Here is a 15888-nt window from a genome sequence, read left to right on the forward strand (position 1 = left end):
TAATAAAATCCACTAAAAAACCAAATTGTAAATAACAAGATAAGTGCTTAATTTTTCCACACACTTTTACCAACACAAGCCTTTCAATATATAAGAGTTTAAAGCTTGTTAAGATAAAGATCAATTACAATAAATAATAATAATAAAATAGTAGCACAATCAACAATGATAATATCTTCATAAAGTCCAAGATAAGTCATGAATCTCAAGATATGTTTCCAAGTTATCCGGGCATTCTCCTTAAACCAGGGAATCCGATTGGTTGATTCAATTCCATCCAATCTTTGAGAATTTGTTACTTCATACAAATTATTTGCAATTCTAATATTTTTATATTATAGAATATTATTAAAATTTTTGTTATTAAATAAATTATATATTTTTAACAATTTCAATTGTATTTTTTTTATTTTTTTAAATAATTGATTGTTAACGCATACTCATGGATGCCACATTAGCAACGTTAACAAATATTAACTTTTTCATCCATTTTTGGTTGACAAAAACACAAGTTCAATGGCTAAAAGATGCCAAAAATTGAATAGAGAACTAAAATGACTTTTTCTTTAAGATTAAAGGGTGAAATAAGTCATTATGTAAAAAATAAAGTAAAATACTATATTATATTTGGTAGTATAAATAAGTTATTATGTTTGACTGACAAAGTATAATTATGTCATAATTTATATATTATATTTGGTAGTATAAATTGCAACTACACAATTATATAATTTTAAATTCTAAAAAATACTAATTAATATTGAAAAATAATAATACTTGAGGTTCTCTATACAAGTAACAAAATTTAAAACCAAATCTTTCTAATATTTTAGTTCAAGAAAATAGCAATAGTACAATTACTAAATAAAATTAACAAGAAAATTAAATATTGTGTACAATTTTATCTCATTATTCTAGCATTCCATATTTGTTTGGCTATACCCTTGTTATATTTAACATATATTCAATGTCATAATTAGTTGGTTCTTGGCCAAGTATAAATGATTGATAATAAATATTATGTAATTTAGGGTGTGTCTAATAAACTGAAAATTTAGTACTGAATTTTTACTACTAAATATTGAAGTACAAAATTTATATTAGAAATTTTTTTGGTAAATTAGCAAATATAAGTGGTGAACATAATTATTTCATTTGATAAAAGTAAATATTAATTTTTAAAATATTATTTATCTTTTATTGAATCTTATTAAGTATATAATTTTGGAGATTTTTGGACGAAAGATAAATATAGTAATTTGAATATTTGAATTTTTAAAGAATAATTTATTTTAATTTTTTAATAAAATAAAAATCAACTGAATTTTTCTACATTAAGTGATAAGTAACTACCTACTTACTTATTTTATTCAACCCCTTTTTTGTTGATAATTTTATATTAAGTAAAAAGTTAAAATGGTTATCAAACACATTTAAAATATTACATGTTGAAATTTTTTATTTTCATGAAAATTTTCAACAGTTTATCAAACACACTCTTAGTTAAAATTAGTATAAATAATTAATAACAAAATGTTTGTAATTTAGTTAAATGTTTAGAATATCAAAATGTATGAAAAATTATCTCCCATTAATATTTTTAGATTATTTAAAAGAGATCAATAAAAATATATATAATTACATTTTTAAAATTAAAATATATGCCAAAAAATTAAAATATTATTATTGTATAAAAGTAACTAAAAAATATAACTGAATGTGTTCCATTTGCAATCAAATCATTCAAACCCACTACTTAGAATGATTGCTTAGGCATAAGTAATTATAATTAATTACGTCAAAATATAATTGACTACATTTTTTTACTTTAATCATTGAATGTTTTTTTACATTAGTCTCGAATTTTTTTCAATTTGATTATTAAATTTAGATTTTGTTAATAGTTATTTTTTTTAATTTTAAAAATGTTATAATTTGTTTAAAATTTTTTAAAATTTTTTAAAATTTTTTTAAGTTCTATATAATTTATAAAAGATTTCAAGAGATGGTATAAATCCAAAATCAGGAATGAAATTGAAAAAAATTATGAAATTTGAAACTAATATGAAAATTGAATATTTGAAGAAAATAAAAGAAATGAAAAATGAAATTGGTGGAGGAGCGTGTGTCCGTAAATTGCAGAGCAGGTACCAGGTACTGTGACAACTGATATTAGTAACGCTAGATTTTCTTTTTGACTCTCGATCTTGCCTCCATATCAACCCATCCTCTTTTGAAAAATAAAGAAAAAAAGACCCACCATCTAGCAATAGCCCACTCTCCTCCTATCGAAAACCCTAAGCTTCTGAAACCCACACCTCTCTCTTTGATAATATGAACCTTGAAGACAAAGTTGGGATGGACTTGGTTCCACAATCCGAGCATCTTTGCTATGTCCGCTGCAACTTCTGCAACACTGTCCTTGCGGTATAATTTCACTCCCAATATGGAGCTCCATGGTTATCATTATTGTTTTTTATTGTAGCTGCAAATACGACGAACTGTTATTGAAATCAATTGCGGCAGTTAATATCAAAGCCAGTCGCTGCGAAGCAACACGCTATTAAAATCCTTACTGGCTAGTACATAGATTATTAGGGTCTCGGTAGCTAACCTCATCTATAATGAAATTAAGCTGCAAGTTTTGTGTTTGATGTTCTCATAAGATGCTGGTTTGGGGTTTGTATATATGTTTATTATGTCTCCGTAATTGTGCCCATTTTCTTGTATTTTCTTGATCTGAATTGGTTTTTGATAGGTTGGGATCCCATGCAAAAGATTGCTTGAAACAGTGACAGTGAAATGTGGTCATTGCAGTAACCTTTCTTTTCTCAGCACCAGACCTCCACTGCAAGGTCAATGCCTCGATCCCCAAACCAGCCTCACTCTCCAGGTACGTTTTCCATTTTTAAACCAAGAGAAATAAAAGCATCAGAGGTGGAAACCAAGTGCATGCCACTATTAGTTCTAGCATACAATTACAGTTAGGAAGCAAATCTCCATTTCTTTTCTATATATTCTTGTATTACCTTTCACAATTATGCATGCACATTTATATTACACACCTCAAAGTAAAATAGAACAGACAAGAGTTGATTTGATTTGATTAGTAATGGAATGAAGTTTGTTCATGTCAAGGAGATGCAGAGTTTCTGCGGTGATTTCAGGAAAGGTACTCAGTTTCCATCGCCATCTTCATCAACATCGAGCGAGCCATCATCCCCTAAAGCGCCATTTGTTGTAAAACGTATATATATATATATATGGAAACCCTTAATAGTATCATACTCCTTTGATTTTCTTGCAACCCTTCTTTCTCCAATATGTTTGGATTAATTGGAAACTGCTACTTTCTTTTTCTTTTTCTTTTTTCAGCTCCCGAGAAGAAACACAGGCTTCCATCTGCTTACAATCGGTTTATGAAGTAATGAAATATTGCTGTTTCTGCTATGATACTATATGTTTTTTTCTCTCTCTCACATCAATTCTTTTCCCAAATTGAAAGGGAGGAAATACAGCGCATTAAAGCAGCAAATCCTGAGATACCCCATCGTGAAGCTTTCAGTGCAGCTGCTAAAAATGTAAGAGACATATATACTATTTCATCTATCTACTTGCCATCGAGGTTTTTTATTTTTCTTTTCTCTGAATAAAAACTTAGGAATACCCACCCTGTTTATAATAAATTATAGCTTAATTATCTTCAATTTTTATGACAATTTGGTTTCTTATTCTTATGCTGACTTGCTGGGAAATGGGAACAGTGGGCTCGGTACATCCCAAATTCTCCAGCAGCATCATCCGTTTGTGGAAGTAGCAGCAATGTAAGTAAGCAAATACACTATATATATATAATGGTAAAAATGTTCTGATTATGGGATTTGGAAAAGGGCTGGGGCTGATTCCTTTTAGGGCTTCTATGAAAATTTTGCAGGAACAAAATGATAATGTGTGAAAGTTGCATGCAAGAACAAAGCTGATGAGAGAAGGCTAGATATGGAGATTTGGGTCATTGACTGCTACCAAAACTTTAGGGCGTATTTAACGTAACTTTTGTGTCTCAAAACTTTCTTAGTATCATATCTAATTATTATTAATGTCGTCTAGTTTTAGGGTATTGGCCTTCCAATGAACAATATGTATCTGACTTTTCTGGCACTATATCTAATGCATGATCTAATTGCTTTTATGCTTGGTTATTAATATTCCAGAGCGGGAAAGAGTTGATGAAGTTGTTATTTGGATTACATTTTTGCTTATAATTTATGCATTACTTTTGAATTTAATAAAGATAATTTAGATTGAAGTTTTTCTTTAATTAGAATCCAGAACTGAATTTAATCATGTTTATATCACAGGTGAACCGAACCTAGTACTACAATTAATTAATAGTTAAACATTGGTGTTTTGTTCTATTGTGTGATAGAGATTTGAATGCAAAAAATAACATATTATGTGATCTTAATGAAGATTGTGAGGCAGATTCTCTCATTGAGAGCTTTTCTCCTTTTTTTTTCTTCTGTGTTGATTCACTTTGCTACACCCCGTCATTTCTTTCTTGAAAAATGTCGCCTCTTCGAATCAAGTTAATAATGTGGCCTTATCGAGATTTAAACCCTATTTAAAGGACCATGCATGTATAAAGGTATATGCAAACTCTTCAAACAACCTCTTCAACCTTCCCCATTGATTCTTCTACTGCCCCTTCTTCTTTGCAAATGGATAATATGTTAGCTATTGTAATTTGAAATAATTTTAGATTATGTACTTAGAAGTATGAGTATATTATTAGTTGGTTTTAGACATGGATAAGAAATGTAATTAGCCTTATGTTAGTTTATGCTTGGGGAAAGTACTTAGAACTTATGTTATTTATCTTTGGGAATGTCCCAAGTTCTAATAAATACCCCTTCGTAGTAATGAAATTACATGAGTTGACTGTTCTAAAGTAAAAGAAGAAAATAATTTCATAAGTAGAAATGTGTTTCAAAATTCCTCTTCCTAATATTTTTCTCTCTTCCTCCATCAAAATCTTCTTTAGAAATTATTTCTCTTCCTCCTCCTTCCAACATAATATTCCTCTTAGAGATAGAGACAGATTTATACCTATCAACAATGTGCCAATGAGATGAGGGCCTATTATCATGTTCAATCATGATGATCTTACAATAAGTAGAGCCTATAGGATCATTATAATTTTATTACCTATTTTAATGACTTTCGAGAGTTCTTAGCATGGTACCTACAAAGGCTTGTTAACAGGGTGTGGAACTTGCATAGACATGCAATCGTTATCAATAGGGATGATAGTTTTTATGTCATTCATTTTGACAGGATGTCAAACTTGCATATAATTCAGAGAGAAGCCTTTTGGGCACTAGATGAGGCCTTATTAATGACCACTAAGTGGACCCCAAAATTTTACCCCAAGTTTGGTACTTTTCCTTACCATACATGTTTAGGTTCAAATATAGGGACTTTCATTTGAAAACTTGAAGCCATTTATGGCTAATAGGATAAATCAAATAGTAGAGCACATAGCTAGGTGGATTTGAGCGACAACACCCTAAGAAATATCAAATTCTTTAGAATTTGTGTTGTAATTTGTCTGTGGCATCTATAGAGGGCTGGATGTGTCATTCAAAGAGATAAAAAGTTTTAAAATGGATTGAGTATCGGTACAAGCAAGTTTGCAAGGAGTGTATTAGTTGTGGGATGATTTGCCATTCTATGCCAAGTTGTACTTATGAGGACCAGGAGATTGAGGGCCTAGTAAAAGATGAAATGGAGAGCATATGAACATGTTTTAGTTTTGAAAACAAATTTTGATGTTGAAAAAAATTTATTTAGAAGTTCTATTTTTTTGCAACGAGTCATAACCAAGGTGATTTACTTTTATTGAACTTTTGTCGAGGATGGCAGTTAGAACCAACAATCCATATCCATTTCAAGGAGATAGATTTGAGTTTCTGCCCGAAGCTCCTAATACTAATAAACTTTTTATTTTTGTTGTGTCTAATCCTTCTATGCGAAGCCCATATGTTGCTAATAAGAAGCACATGGAAACAAATTTTATAAAGCCAATCGTTGTAGATGAGGACAATAAGTTGGTGGAGGGAAACCAAATGCTAGAGGATAATGATAACCAAAATGAAGCTACCCTAGAACCAACTCAAGCAAATAAGCAAGGAAATCAACAAAAAAGCAAATGAGCTTAAACAAGCTATCTAGTATCAACCTCTCAATTCAACATGATTTTATTTAATTAGGTTGTTAAGGGATTGTCTCAACCTTAACTTTATTTTCTTATGAGCAGTTGAATCGTTGATTCAAGGTTAATATGTGTTTTATGGAAACCAAATCTAGTGTTGATTTTATTATTGGTATAGCCTATGTTGGAAGGATATGTGGAACAACCATAATGTGGAAAGCCTTTTTAAGATGTAAGGCCATTTTTATGGATAACATTATTTTGTTTTTGTATATGGAGGAGTCTTCTGAGTCATTTTGGCTTTATTACATTTATGGTCATCTAAATCTTAGAGAACGCCACAAAGTATGGACAAGCGAAAGGTAATATGGTTTATAAGAAGAATAATTGTGGAAGATGCTTTTGTTTAGGTTTGATTTTGATTTCTTGGTATAGTAAGAAGAAATATTCAATATCATTTTCAACTGTACAAGTTGGGTATATAACCGCTGGAAGTTGTTGCATGTAACTATTGTGAATAAGGCAAAAACATGAAGATTTTGGAATTGCATTGTAAGTTGCAATTGCATATTGTGACAACTTCAATGGGGACAATATCTCAAAGAATTTATGTGTCATTCAAGGACCAAGCATATTGATATATGATATCACTTCATTAAATATTTGGTAGAGAAGGGAAACATTAAATTAAAGTATGTATCTACTAAGTATTAGTTGATGTACTTGTCACACCCTAAGTCTGACGGACCTAATATTTTTGCGTATAGTGGCAAAATAATCTGTTTGGCGAAGTGTAATCCACCCATATGTTTCTTTTGGCACATAAGTGTGGCTGTATAGTAACTACCATGAATGTAAGTGAATATTTTATTTCAGGATATTTTGCTATTTAAAGGAAAAGATAGTGTTAAGTGATAGGGGGTAAGTATAATATGAATTATCGCCAAAGGTATATTACACCTTGTTTGTCTAAAGTACTGTGCTAGTTAGGTTGTAAAGTAACCTAGTTAGGAACTAACTGGATAAACTAGTATGATATTTATAATGCAGGATTCTCATTTATGTTTCTCTTGAAAACTGTAGACCATTAAGAAGACAAATTCTAAAATGTGTGACACTTGTTAAGTTTTACTAGGTAGGATGGGTTATATTGATATGTGTGAGAAGGGTTTTGAGAAAGGTTTTTCTTCTTCCTTTGATAGTACTTTCTGATTCTTTTTCTTAAATCCAATGGTATGTTTTCCTCATTAAGCTAGAAGTCAAGGATTATTGGTTTAACCAGTGACTATTCCATCTCTGGGTAAGTATTATAGTTCTGCATGTTAGATGTTTTTGAAAGAGTGGGTCTGTATGTGGTATATGAACAATAAGTTGTAAGTATAGGCATGGGGGTTATCAAAGTTTAAGATGACAGTAAATTGTATGTAAATGAGTTTTAATGGTGGTCCTATGGTCTATAAGTAGTTGTTGATGCTGGTTCGAAAAGGATGTCCAAGTCTGGAGCTTAGAATTACAAGTATCAGGTGAGTCTCTATTTTGAATATCTTATGCAAATTGTTCAAGTAGAAGCATATATATATGTAAACTGCAATATGTAAGTGTATGAGTATAACAAATAGGAGATATGGGTTATAATGATATGTATAAAGTTCTATTGAAAAAAGAATGTTAAAGGGTAAGAATACATGTAAAGTTTGATAAACAGGAAATATGAGTTCAGTCTGGAATGCGAAATTATATGGGTAAATATATGTTGAGAAAATGTTCCTTTGTGAAGCCTTTGGTATGATAGTTATATTACTAATCAGATTGGAAGATCACAATATGAAATTAAGTGTAAGACCTTGAGGTTAAGACCTATGGAATCGTAATATATGAGAACACTCATGGTGTAGCCTCTAGTAAGTTGAAAACTGAATTGACAGATCACGATAAATGAATATGTATAAGTCCATGTGACTGAGATCCATGGCAATATATGCCTGTATGTATGTTCGTAGTGTAGCCTTCGATAATGTGTAAATCGAATTGGCAGATCATGATATATGAAATTATGTATAAGTCCATAGGGGAGATACCCATGGCACCTTCTGTGAAAGTCTGTCGAGATAGTAAAAATGTGAATCTGTATGATGTCTTTCTAGTGTATTCTATTTGGCCCTTCTGGCGTACTATGCTAAGTTTATTTGATAAGGTATGCTTATCCGCCATTCTAGTAAGATCTGGGTAAATTCTAATTGTTCTATGATCGATACTTCTATGATAAGCTTATGAAACATCTAAGGTTAATTTGGTTGAATTAGATAAAGGAAGTTCTGAAAAAAAGTGTGTATCTGTATGATAAAACGGGTATCTACCATGGTAATTTGTTAGTTTTGAAAATGGGCGTATTTGATCTATCGTAATTCTGTATAATAGTTAAACTAGTTTTCGCACTTTGGGAGCTTGAACATAAGCATTTTAGTTATGTTTTAATTACATTTCAAAAAGTTTGGTTAAGTGTAATAAAATGTGTTATTCGAGTCTTTTCTTGACCTTAAGGGTCGAATGAGGCCTAAGGGTGAGCTAATATGTTTTGTGAGTGTGCAGGAGACTATTAGAAGATGTATTAACTCAATACTGGTTGCTAGGTTGCAACACGAAGCATTAGATGTCGCAACATAGAGAGCACAACTGAAGAAGCCCAAGACTGCCTTTAATGTCACAACATAGCCTGAGGATGTCGCGACATACCCCTGAAGATACCTTGAAGTTGAACATATTACCCTTGATGTCACAACATAGGACCTATTGTTTCGCGACATCAGCTCTACACAGGAAATTAATACGAGCCAAAGGTGTTTTGGTTTGCACAATCCAACTTTAAGCTCGGAAACGTCAGCTGACCTAGGGTTAAGGACGACGACCATCCTAAGTCTATAAATAGGCTCAGCTAACACTTATTTTGGAGACTTTTCCTTTGTATAATTTTCTCATTAGTATTAGATTTTAGTTTTTCTTTTCCTTTAGGGTTTAACCTTTATTTCCATTCTTGTTATTTACTCTTTTGGAAGAAATCAACTTCTAAAGTTATTCTCAAACTTTGTGAGGATTCAACACTTTAATTCAATACAATCAGGCTTCTTCTAAACTTTATTCTTGAAATTGTTCTTTATGTTCAATCTTTCATTCAAGTTCATAATGTTTATTAGATCCATGAGGAACTAATCCTCTTATGAGGGATTAACAAGTGGAGGTATGAGTAATTAACTATTTTGTAGGTATTTCTTAACGGATCAGCTGTTCAAGACAGAAAGAACCTAAACCTTAGGCTTGACAACCCTAGGAAGTCATCAAGGTTGGAATTAACCCAAAATTGATATGGCCTATTTGTGACAACTTAACCCTGAATCGGTCTGGACTGTGAGGTTAGAAGATAAATAGTTCTTACCAACTAGTATTTTAGTGGACGTATCGAAAGATTCTATTGGGGTACTGACTAGTTGATTGAACAAGAGAACCTGAGATGGAAGTTAATTAAGATTACCAAGGCAAGCTAATCACCCATGCCCAGATTTGATATTTACTTATTTGATTTCTTGCTTTCCATTCGTTTGGTTACTTTTATTTTCTTTTTTATTTTATTATAATTTATCCAAAAACTCTTCTTTTATTTATTCATACTATAATATGGTTCGAATATTAATTAGATCTATTTATGTTTGAGTTAAGGTTAATTTAGTGCTCACCTCATTTGGGTATGATCCTTGGAGTACTCACCTACTCCATTGTAAACTATATTACAACCTGACCTGTATACTTGTAGATACTGTTTTTCCTATATCTTTTGTGCAGGATTTCTACAACGTCAGGAGGTGGTTAGTATTCATGGTTATGGAAGACATAAGAAATTATCAATTCAAGTTCGTCTGAGTTAGGTAATGGTTGAATCTAATTTATCCGGAATATGTTATATTTGAGTTGTATAATGTCTTCTTCTGAAATCATATAGAATTTGAGTTTTCATTATCTTGAGTATCTAGGGTTGCGAAATAAAATGATGTGGAATTATTTTGAATGATCTGTGTAGCACATTATCAATGAGAGTTTGTATGGAATCGAACCAAGGTATTATTTGAATAGTAGTTTATTGGTATTCGAATACAAAATGTGTATGTATCCGTTAGTGATTAATATCTGTGAAAAACTGTTCTGGAGTAAGTTTGTGTATTAAGAGATGATCTTTATGAATTGGGCTCTAAAGATATATTCTTTTGGATGGTACACTGATAAGTTTAGAGTATGAAAATTGGCGAGTAAGTGTATACCGAAACTGTAATAGTATCTACCTGAAATGGAAGTAATTGGTTCAGACGGGTAGTTGGCACACAGATGTTCTTCAAATAAGATAAATTATCTGCCAATGTACTTTTGGGATAAAGCTCACTAAGTTCTCTTAAACTTATAATATTTGTTGTTTTTTTAGTTGTATAGGAAGAATGCGCCAAGAGGGACGATGCCAGGAGTATGCCAAGGTACCGACGAAGTCGGTTATTATGCATACAATGGAAAAGTGGCATAGTTTAAGGTTACACGCTAAGAGTCCATCTATAACAAAATTTTATATTGTATAAGTTGTAACAAGTTTGTTGTAAGAATTTATTTTAAATAATTTCTTTTGTTCTTAGATATTCAATCTTTTAGTTAAAATAATAAGAAAATTATTTTCAGTAAGAAGTATTTGTCAATTATTTCGATAATTCAGTTAAGTATTTTCTATAGTAAAACTTGAGATCCAGACATGGCGAATTGGGTCAAGTTGAAGGTGTTACAACACTTGTTTACTAAGAGTCTTGAAGCTGTTAGGTTTGAAAAATTAAAGAATTCAGTTGGGGTTTGTCAAGTTTGACTTGGCACACAAGGTAAAGCACTAAAACTAAAGTCTCAAGTGTCATTTTGCCTCTTATCATAGATAGGTAATTTTTAGTTCTTAAATTTTATTTTTGTATAGGGAAATTTTGTGGAATTATTTAGGTATTTAAGTTAAGATATTGTGTTTTAAATATCCATTGAACTCTATTGATTGAACTTTTAGTCCTAATGAAACCTAATTCCCACTGACTCTTATCTTTAGTCTTTGAAATTCAAGAAACATTTCTCTTTATAAAACCCTTACTGTTAGTCTTAAAGAAATCCATGGTTCATGTAAACCAAACCAAACGTCTTAGTCATGCTGTAACACCCTCTATTTCGGCAATCATATTGACAAACGACAGTGTTACCAGAGAACTTGAACGAACACATTCTTTAAAACAAAAGAGGTTTTGAATAAAAGTTATTATAAAATAGTAAACATAATTTGCTTACCGTTTCACTGGTAATAATTTGAAGCAAGTCAAAAATAAAATAAGAGTATGCATTATAATAAATAGAATTTTATGGTTTGGCTAATGCCTTCATAAATTATTTTATAGGAAGTAAGATACTCGAATAAAACTAGGTTTAAGGTTTATAGTACATCATTTTAAAACACCGAGTAATTTTTCCATAAGCTACCTCGATATATATATACATGTTACAAAACAAACACAAGGCTTACAATTGTAGCCGCTTTTTGGTTGAGTCTTCAAGGATCCACGAGAACCTAAAGTTCATGAAATTTGGATGAATGAAACAAGGTAAGTTCGATTTGATCTTAGCGAGTTCCAGTAAAACGTCAACCTCACTAACAAGGTTCCCAAAGAAAAGAAAATCACACAGAAAGATATTAAGTAACTTGGTTTTACTTGTGAATGTGACATTTTGATTTCACATCATTCATCGGCAGATACATAGTGCAAAATCGTTACTATACAATGGTAGACACTATTCGCTTCTAGGTATAAGTTTTTAACAGAGCAAGACATGTTAGCTATAGTTTATGTGCGGATACCTATCATAACTTCTCATGCAAGACTTCACGTAAACATACTTAAACATAAACAGTTCGTAGAACCTTCCTTGTGCTAGCTTATTATCCAATTAATGTTCTAAATAGTAATTTTTCACAATATCGATATGTAGAGCCAATATACATTTATCCTATCAAACCTCCTAAAATCCTCCTTGTCAATTTGAACACCTACGTGTTCCCCCGCAAGGTCGGCAACATTCACCAATCTCATTTGCATTTACATTCCATACCAGAGGCAAATCACATATCAATTCAATATCTCTGTACTTCTCCCAATACAATCACACATCCACAATTTACCTCCAAACTCCCCTTCCACCATTTCAGATACAGAGCTTGCACCAATGAGGGAATATTCATTTTAAACACACATGGACTTTCATTTGAGTTCAGATATGGTCTTCGCTATCACGAGATTGCACATGCATCAACATACAACAATAGTACTTAACATATATTACATTGTTCATTTTACGAGACTAACCCGCTTCAAGTTAAACACACTTAAAAGTTTAACAACTTTATCTAGACAGACCATATTTAGTTGATTTTATACGCTTATTAATTAACACAAGTGAAAATCCGCCAGATGGTGGATCATAACCAAATAATTCTTCGAACGAATCAATTATTTTAATTTTGTTGATTAGACAAACTAACTTACAAGATCTTTACCCACGTTCGTCGTGTCAGCCAGCTAAAATATCGGCTTAAGATTTGGTGTGTGACACATGCCACCTCTAAAAAATCATTATCAAGTTCACCATCACTTGGATCTCTAATCAAGAGGAAAAGAAAGAAGGAGAGTGGTAAAGGAACTTCAGATACACCTTAAGTTAAGTCTCAAGAATAACATATTTAAGAAACTCAACTAGATGTTCTATTAGTTGTAATTGAGCAAGGTGGTGATGAAGAAGGTAATCATCCTGCTCATTAAGAACCACCTATTGATGATGTTGATAATGTTTCTTATCATTTTTCATCTCAGAAATTGTTACTGCTGAGAATGTGGATGTTACTAAGAATGTTTGAGAGGGTATTTAAGTTGTGTCCCCTGAAAAGCTTGACGAAGTAGTGAAAGAAATTAATTGATTCCTCATGGAACCACCCCATCCAAATAAAAATGCTTAACATAATCAATTAAACAATGCAAACACTTAGAAAAAGATTTCTAAAGCCCAACTTGAAGTTCTGATAAGCTGTAAAAGTAACATATTTTAATCTCATTCTTAATCCATTTTTGGATGATTAATCATGTAAATTAGTGAATTTGATGCTCCTAATCCTTTAAATTCATGTTTCTATACTTAGGAGAGCATTTGGGAGCGAAAGGACTAAAAAATGAGCCTAAATCGGACAAATAGAGTTGTTTTCAGTATGCAACTGGCCAGGGCATTTCCACACGGGCTGGCTACACGCTTATGTGCCAACCTATGTCGATAACGCACCCTGCTTCCCAAATACACAAAAAAACCTAATTTTTAGGCTGTCTGAGCATTTTAAAGTCTATAAATACCAATTAGAAGAAGACCTAAGGGGGTACTCAGAGAAGATCGATGAAAGCACTCGAAAAATGCCATCAGAATCAACTCAAAAACGGATCTCCCTCAAGATCAAAGATCTCCATTTAATTTCTTTTGAAGTTTTATTAAGTTTCTTTATGTCTTACGGTTATTTTGACTTTGAGATGTTTTCATTCAAGATTATGAACTAAATTCCTTAGATACCTAGGGAAGGTGAAACCTATGATGAATCTTATTATTTGATTTTTGATTTATGCAATAAATACTTGATTCTTGTTCTCAATTATGTATGCTTATTTCTTGTTTTAATATTTCAGATATATTAATTCAAGTTTAATGTGCTTATTTCAGTGGAGCAAAAGTCTCTGTTTAAGAGTGGATCTAACATAATTGAGTGGAGTTGCATGAAATCCTAGAAGATGACGACATAAATCTATTTGATTAGAGTCAAATATAATAGGGGAATTCATAGATCGAGTTAATGCGACAATAGGGGTTTTAATTAGAAAGAAATTTCAATTAATCAACCTAGAGTCAGTTGTTCTTACTCTCGAAAGAGATATTAACATAATTTAGGGATTTCTATGGATCAAGACACAAGTGAATAAATCATTTAATTCAGATTTAGAATAATAGGTGAAGTCTAGGGGGATTCTTTCCTGGGTATTATCTTTTTCATTGGTTATCTTCGATTATTTTCCTATTTCATTCTCTGTTGCGTTCTTAGTTAGATTAGTTTAATAATTTTAGATGAAAAACAATCACTCTAATTTTTTGGCTAAATAATAAAAAAACTGTAATTACTAGTACTTTTAGTCCTCGTGGATACGATATTCCCTACTCACCATAACTATACTATTGTTCGATAGGTGCGCTTGCCTTAGTTGTATTTATAATTAGTTTAGCGACCAACAAGTTTTTGGCGTCGTTGCCAGGGATTAAAATAATAGGAACACTTGATTTTTATTAATTTATCCATTTATTTTTATCGCATTTTATTTTTGTTTTTAGTTTAATTTTTGTTTTTTTAATTTTTCTTTTATTTGCTTCTGGTAGATCATTTAGTTTATGAATAGAAGAGACCCGTTGGAACCATTATTATTTGACAATAAAATTGAAAGTACAGCTCGTAGAAATCGTAGAAAAGCAAGGTAGAGTCGACAGAGCATAGTAGACGAGCAAGAGGACGTTATTATTATTACTGAGGAGATGGGTGATAATCAGAATAATCAGCTACCTCCTGCAGTTGCTGCAAATCCAGATCCTGTTCCTCATACTATGTACGACTATGCCAAACCCAATTTAACTGGGGTTGAATTGAGTATTGTGAGACCCACTATTACTGCAAATAATTTTGAACTGAAATTGAACACTATTCAGATGGTACAACAATTTGTTCAGTTCAATGGTTTGCAAGACGAAGATCCAAATACTCATTTGGCTAATTTTCTGGAAGTTTGTGATACTTTCAAGATAAATGGCATTTCTGATGATGCCATTCGCCTACGGTTATTCCCTTTCTTGTTGAGGAACAAATCTAAACAGTGGTTGAATTCTTTACCACGAGGTTCTTTCACTACATGGGATCAAATGATCGAGAAATTCCTACTGAAGTACTTCCCACCGGATAAGATAGCCAAGTTAAGGAATGATATCTTTTCCTTCGTTTAGATTGACTTAGAAACCCTATATGATGTATAGGATAGGTATAAGGATTTATTAAGAAGGTGCCCTCACCATAGGTTACCCCTATGGCTACAGGTTCAGACCTTCTACAACGTTTTGAACCCCTCAACTAGACAGTTGATCGATGCAACAGCCAGTGGAACACTTAATAATAAAACACCCGAAACAGCTTATGAATTTATATAGGAGATGACATTTAATAATTATCAGTGACAAGTCATGAGGACAAAGCTAATGAAAGCAACTAATGTTTTTAACTTAGATGCGGTCACCATGTTATCAAATCTGGTAGAACTTTTAAATAAGAAAATTGATGGTTTATATGGTTCTACGCAGGTACATCCGGTGATGCAATGCGATATGAATGGAGGAGGAATGAACAATCCAGCATCTCTACCTTACGGTCCTAGCACAAAGAACGAACAAATCAATTATATGGGTAATAATTCTAGGCCTCAAAATAAACCTTATAGTCTCTTGGGGTGGTTAAGGAAATGAGAAAGCACAACCCCCTTTAGGCTTCCAACAACAACCTT

General features: G+C 31.9%; 1 protein-coding gene and 1 non-coding gene across 6 annotated transcripts; one reads left to right on the top strand and one right to left on the bottom strand.

Annotated features, from left to right (window-relative positions):
* Window positions 1–2185: 2185 nt before the first annotated feature.
* On the top strand, window positions 2186–4189 carry LOC107939930 (protein CRABS CLAW). Of its 5 annotated transcripts, none has more exons than XM_041088601.1 (7): window positions 2186–2427; window positions 2759–2893; window positions 3139–3247; window positions 3376–3424; window positions 3506–3581; window positions 3765–3828; window positions 3935–4189. In XM_041088601.1, the coding sequence occupies exons 1-7, from the start codon at window positions 2335–2337 to the stop codon at window positions 3943–3945; spliced, it is 537 nt and encodes a 178-aa protein (XP_040944535.1). In that variant the 5' UTR covers window positions 2186–2334; the 3' UTR covers window positions 3946–4189. The 5 variants fall into 5 exon arrangements, with proteins under 5 accessions (XP_040944535.1, XP_040944533.1, XP_040944534.1 ...); XM_041088599.1 differs by having other exon boundaries at window positions 3765–3824; window positions 3913–4189; XM_041088600.1 differs by having other exon boundaries at window positions 2189–2427; window positions 3765–3824.
* Window positions 4190–15304: 11115 nt separating this feature from the next.
* LOC121215131 (small nucleolar RNA R71) lies at window positions 15305–15411 on the bottom strand. Its single transcript, XR_005910861.1, has one exon. It is a non-coding gene; the product is annotated as a small nucleolar RNA R71 (small nucleolar RNA).
* Window positions 15412–15888: the final 477 nt, after the last annotated feature.

This window comes from Gossypium hirsutum, chromosome D02 (genome assembly GCF_007990345.1).
Source record: "Gossypium hirsutum isolate 1008001.06 chromosome D02, Gossypium_hirsutum_v2.1, whole genome shotgun sequence".
NCBI lineage: Eukaryota > Viridiplantae > Streptophyta > Magnoliopsida > Malvales > Malvaceae > Gossypium > Gossypium hirsutum.

Bases quoted from the DNA above. Each gene is read 5' to 3' on its own strand.
- LOC107939930 (XM_041088599.1), top strand. From the start codon at position 2,335: ATGAACCTTGAAGACAAAGTTGGGATGGACTTGGTTCCACAATCCGAG. The intron at 2,428-2,758 runs GTATAATTTCAC...GGTTTTTGATAG, and splicing joins TCTGCAACACTGTCCTTGCG to GTTGGGATCCCATGCAAAAG. The intron at 3,825-3,912 runs GTAAGTAAGCAA...GATTCCTTTTAG, and splicing joins TTTGTGGAAGTAGCAGCAAT to GGCTTCTATGAAAATTTTGC.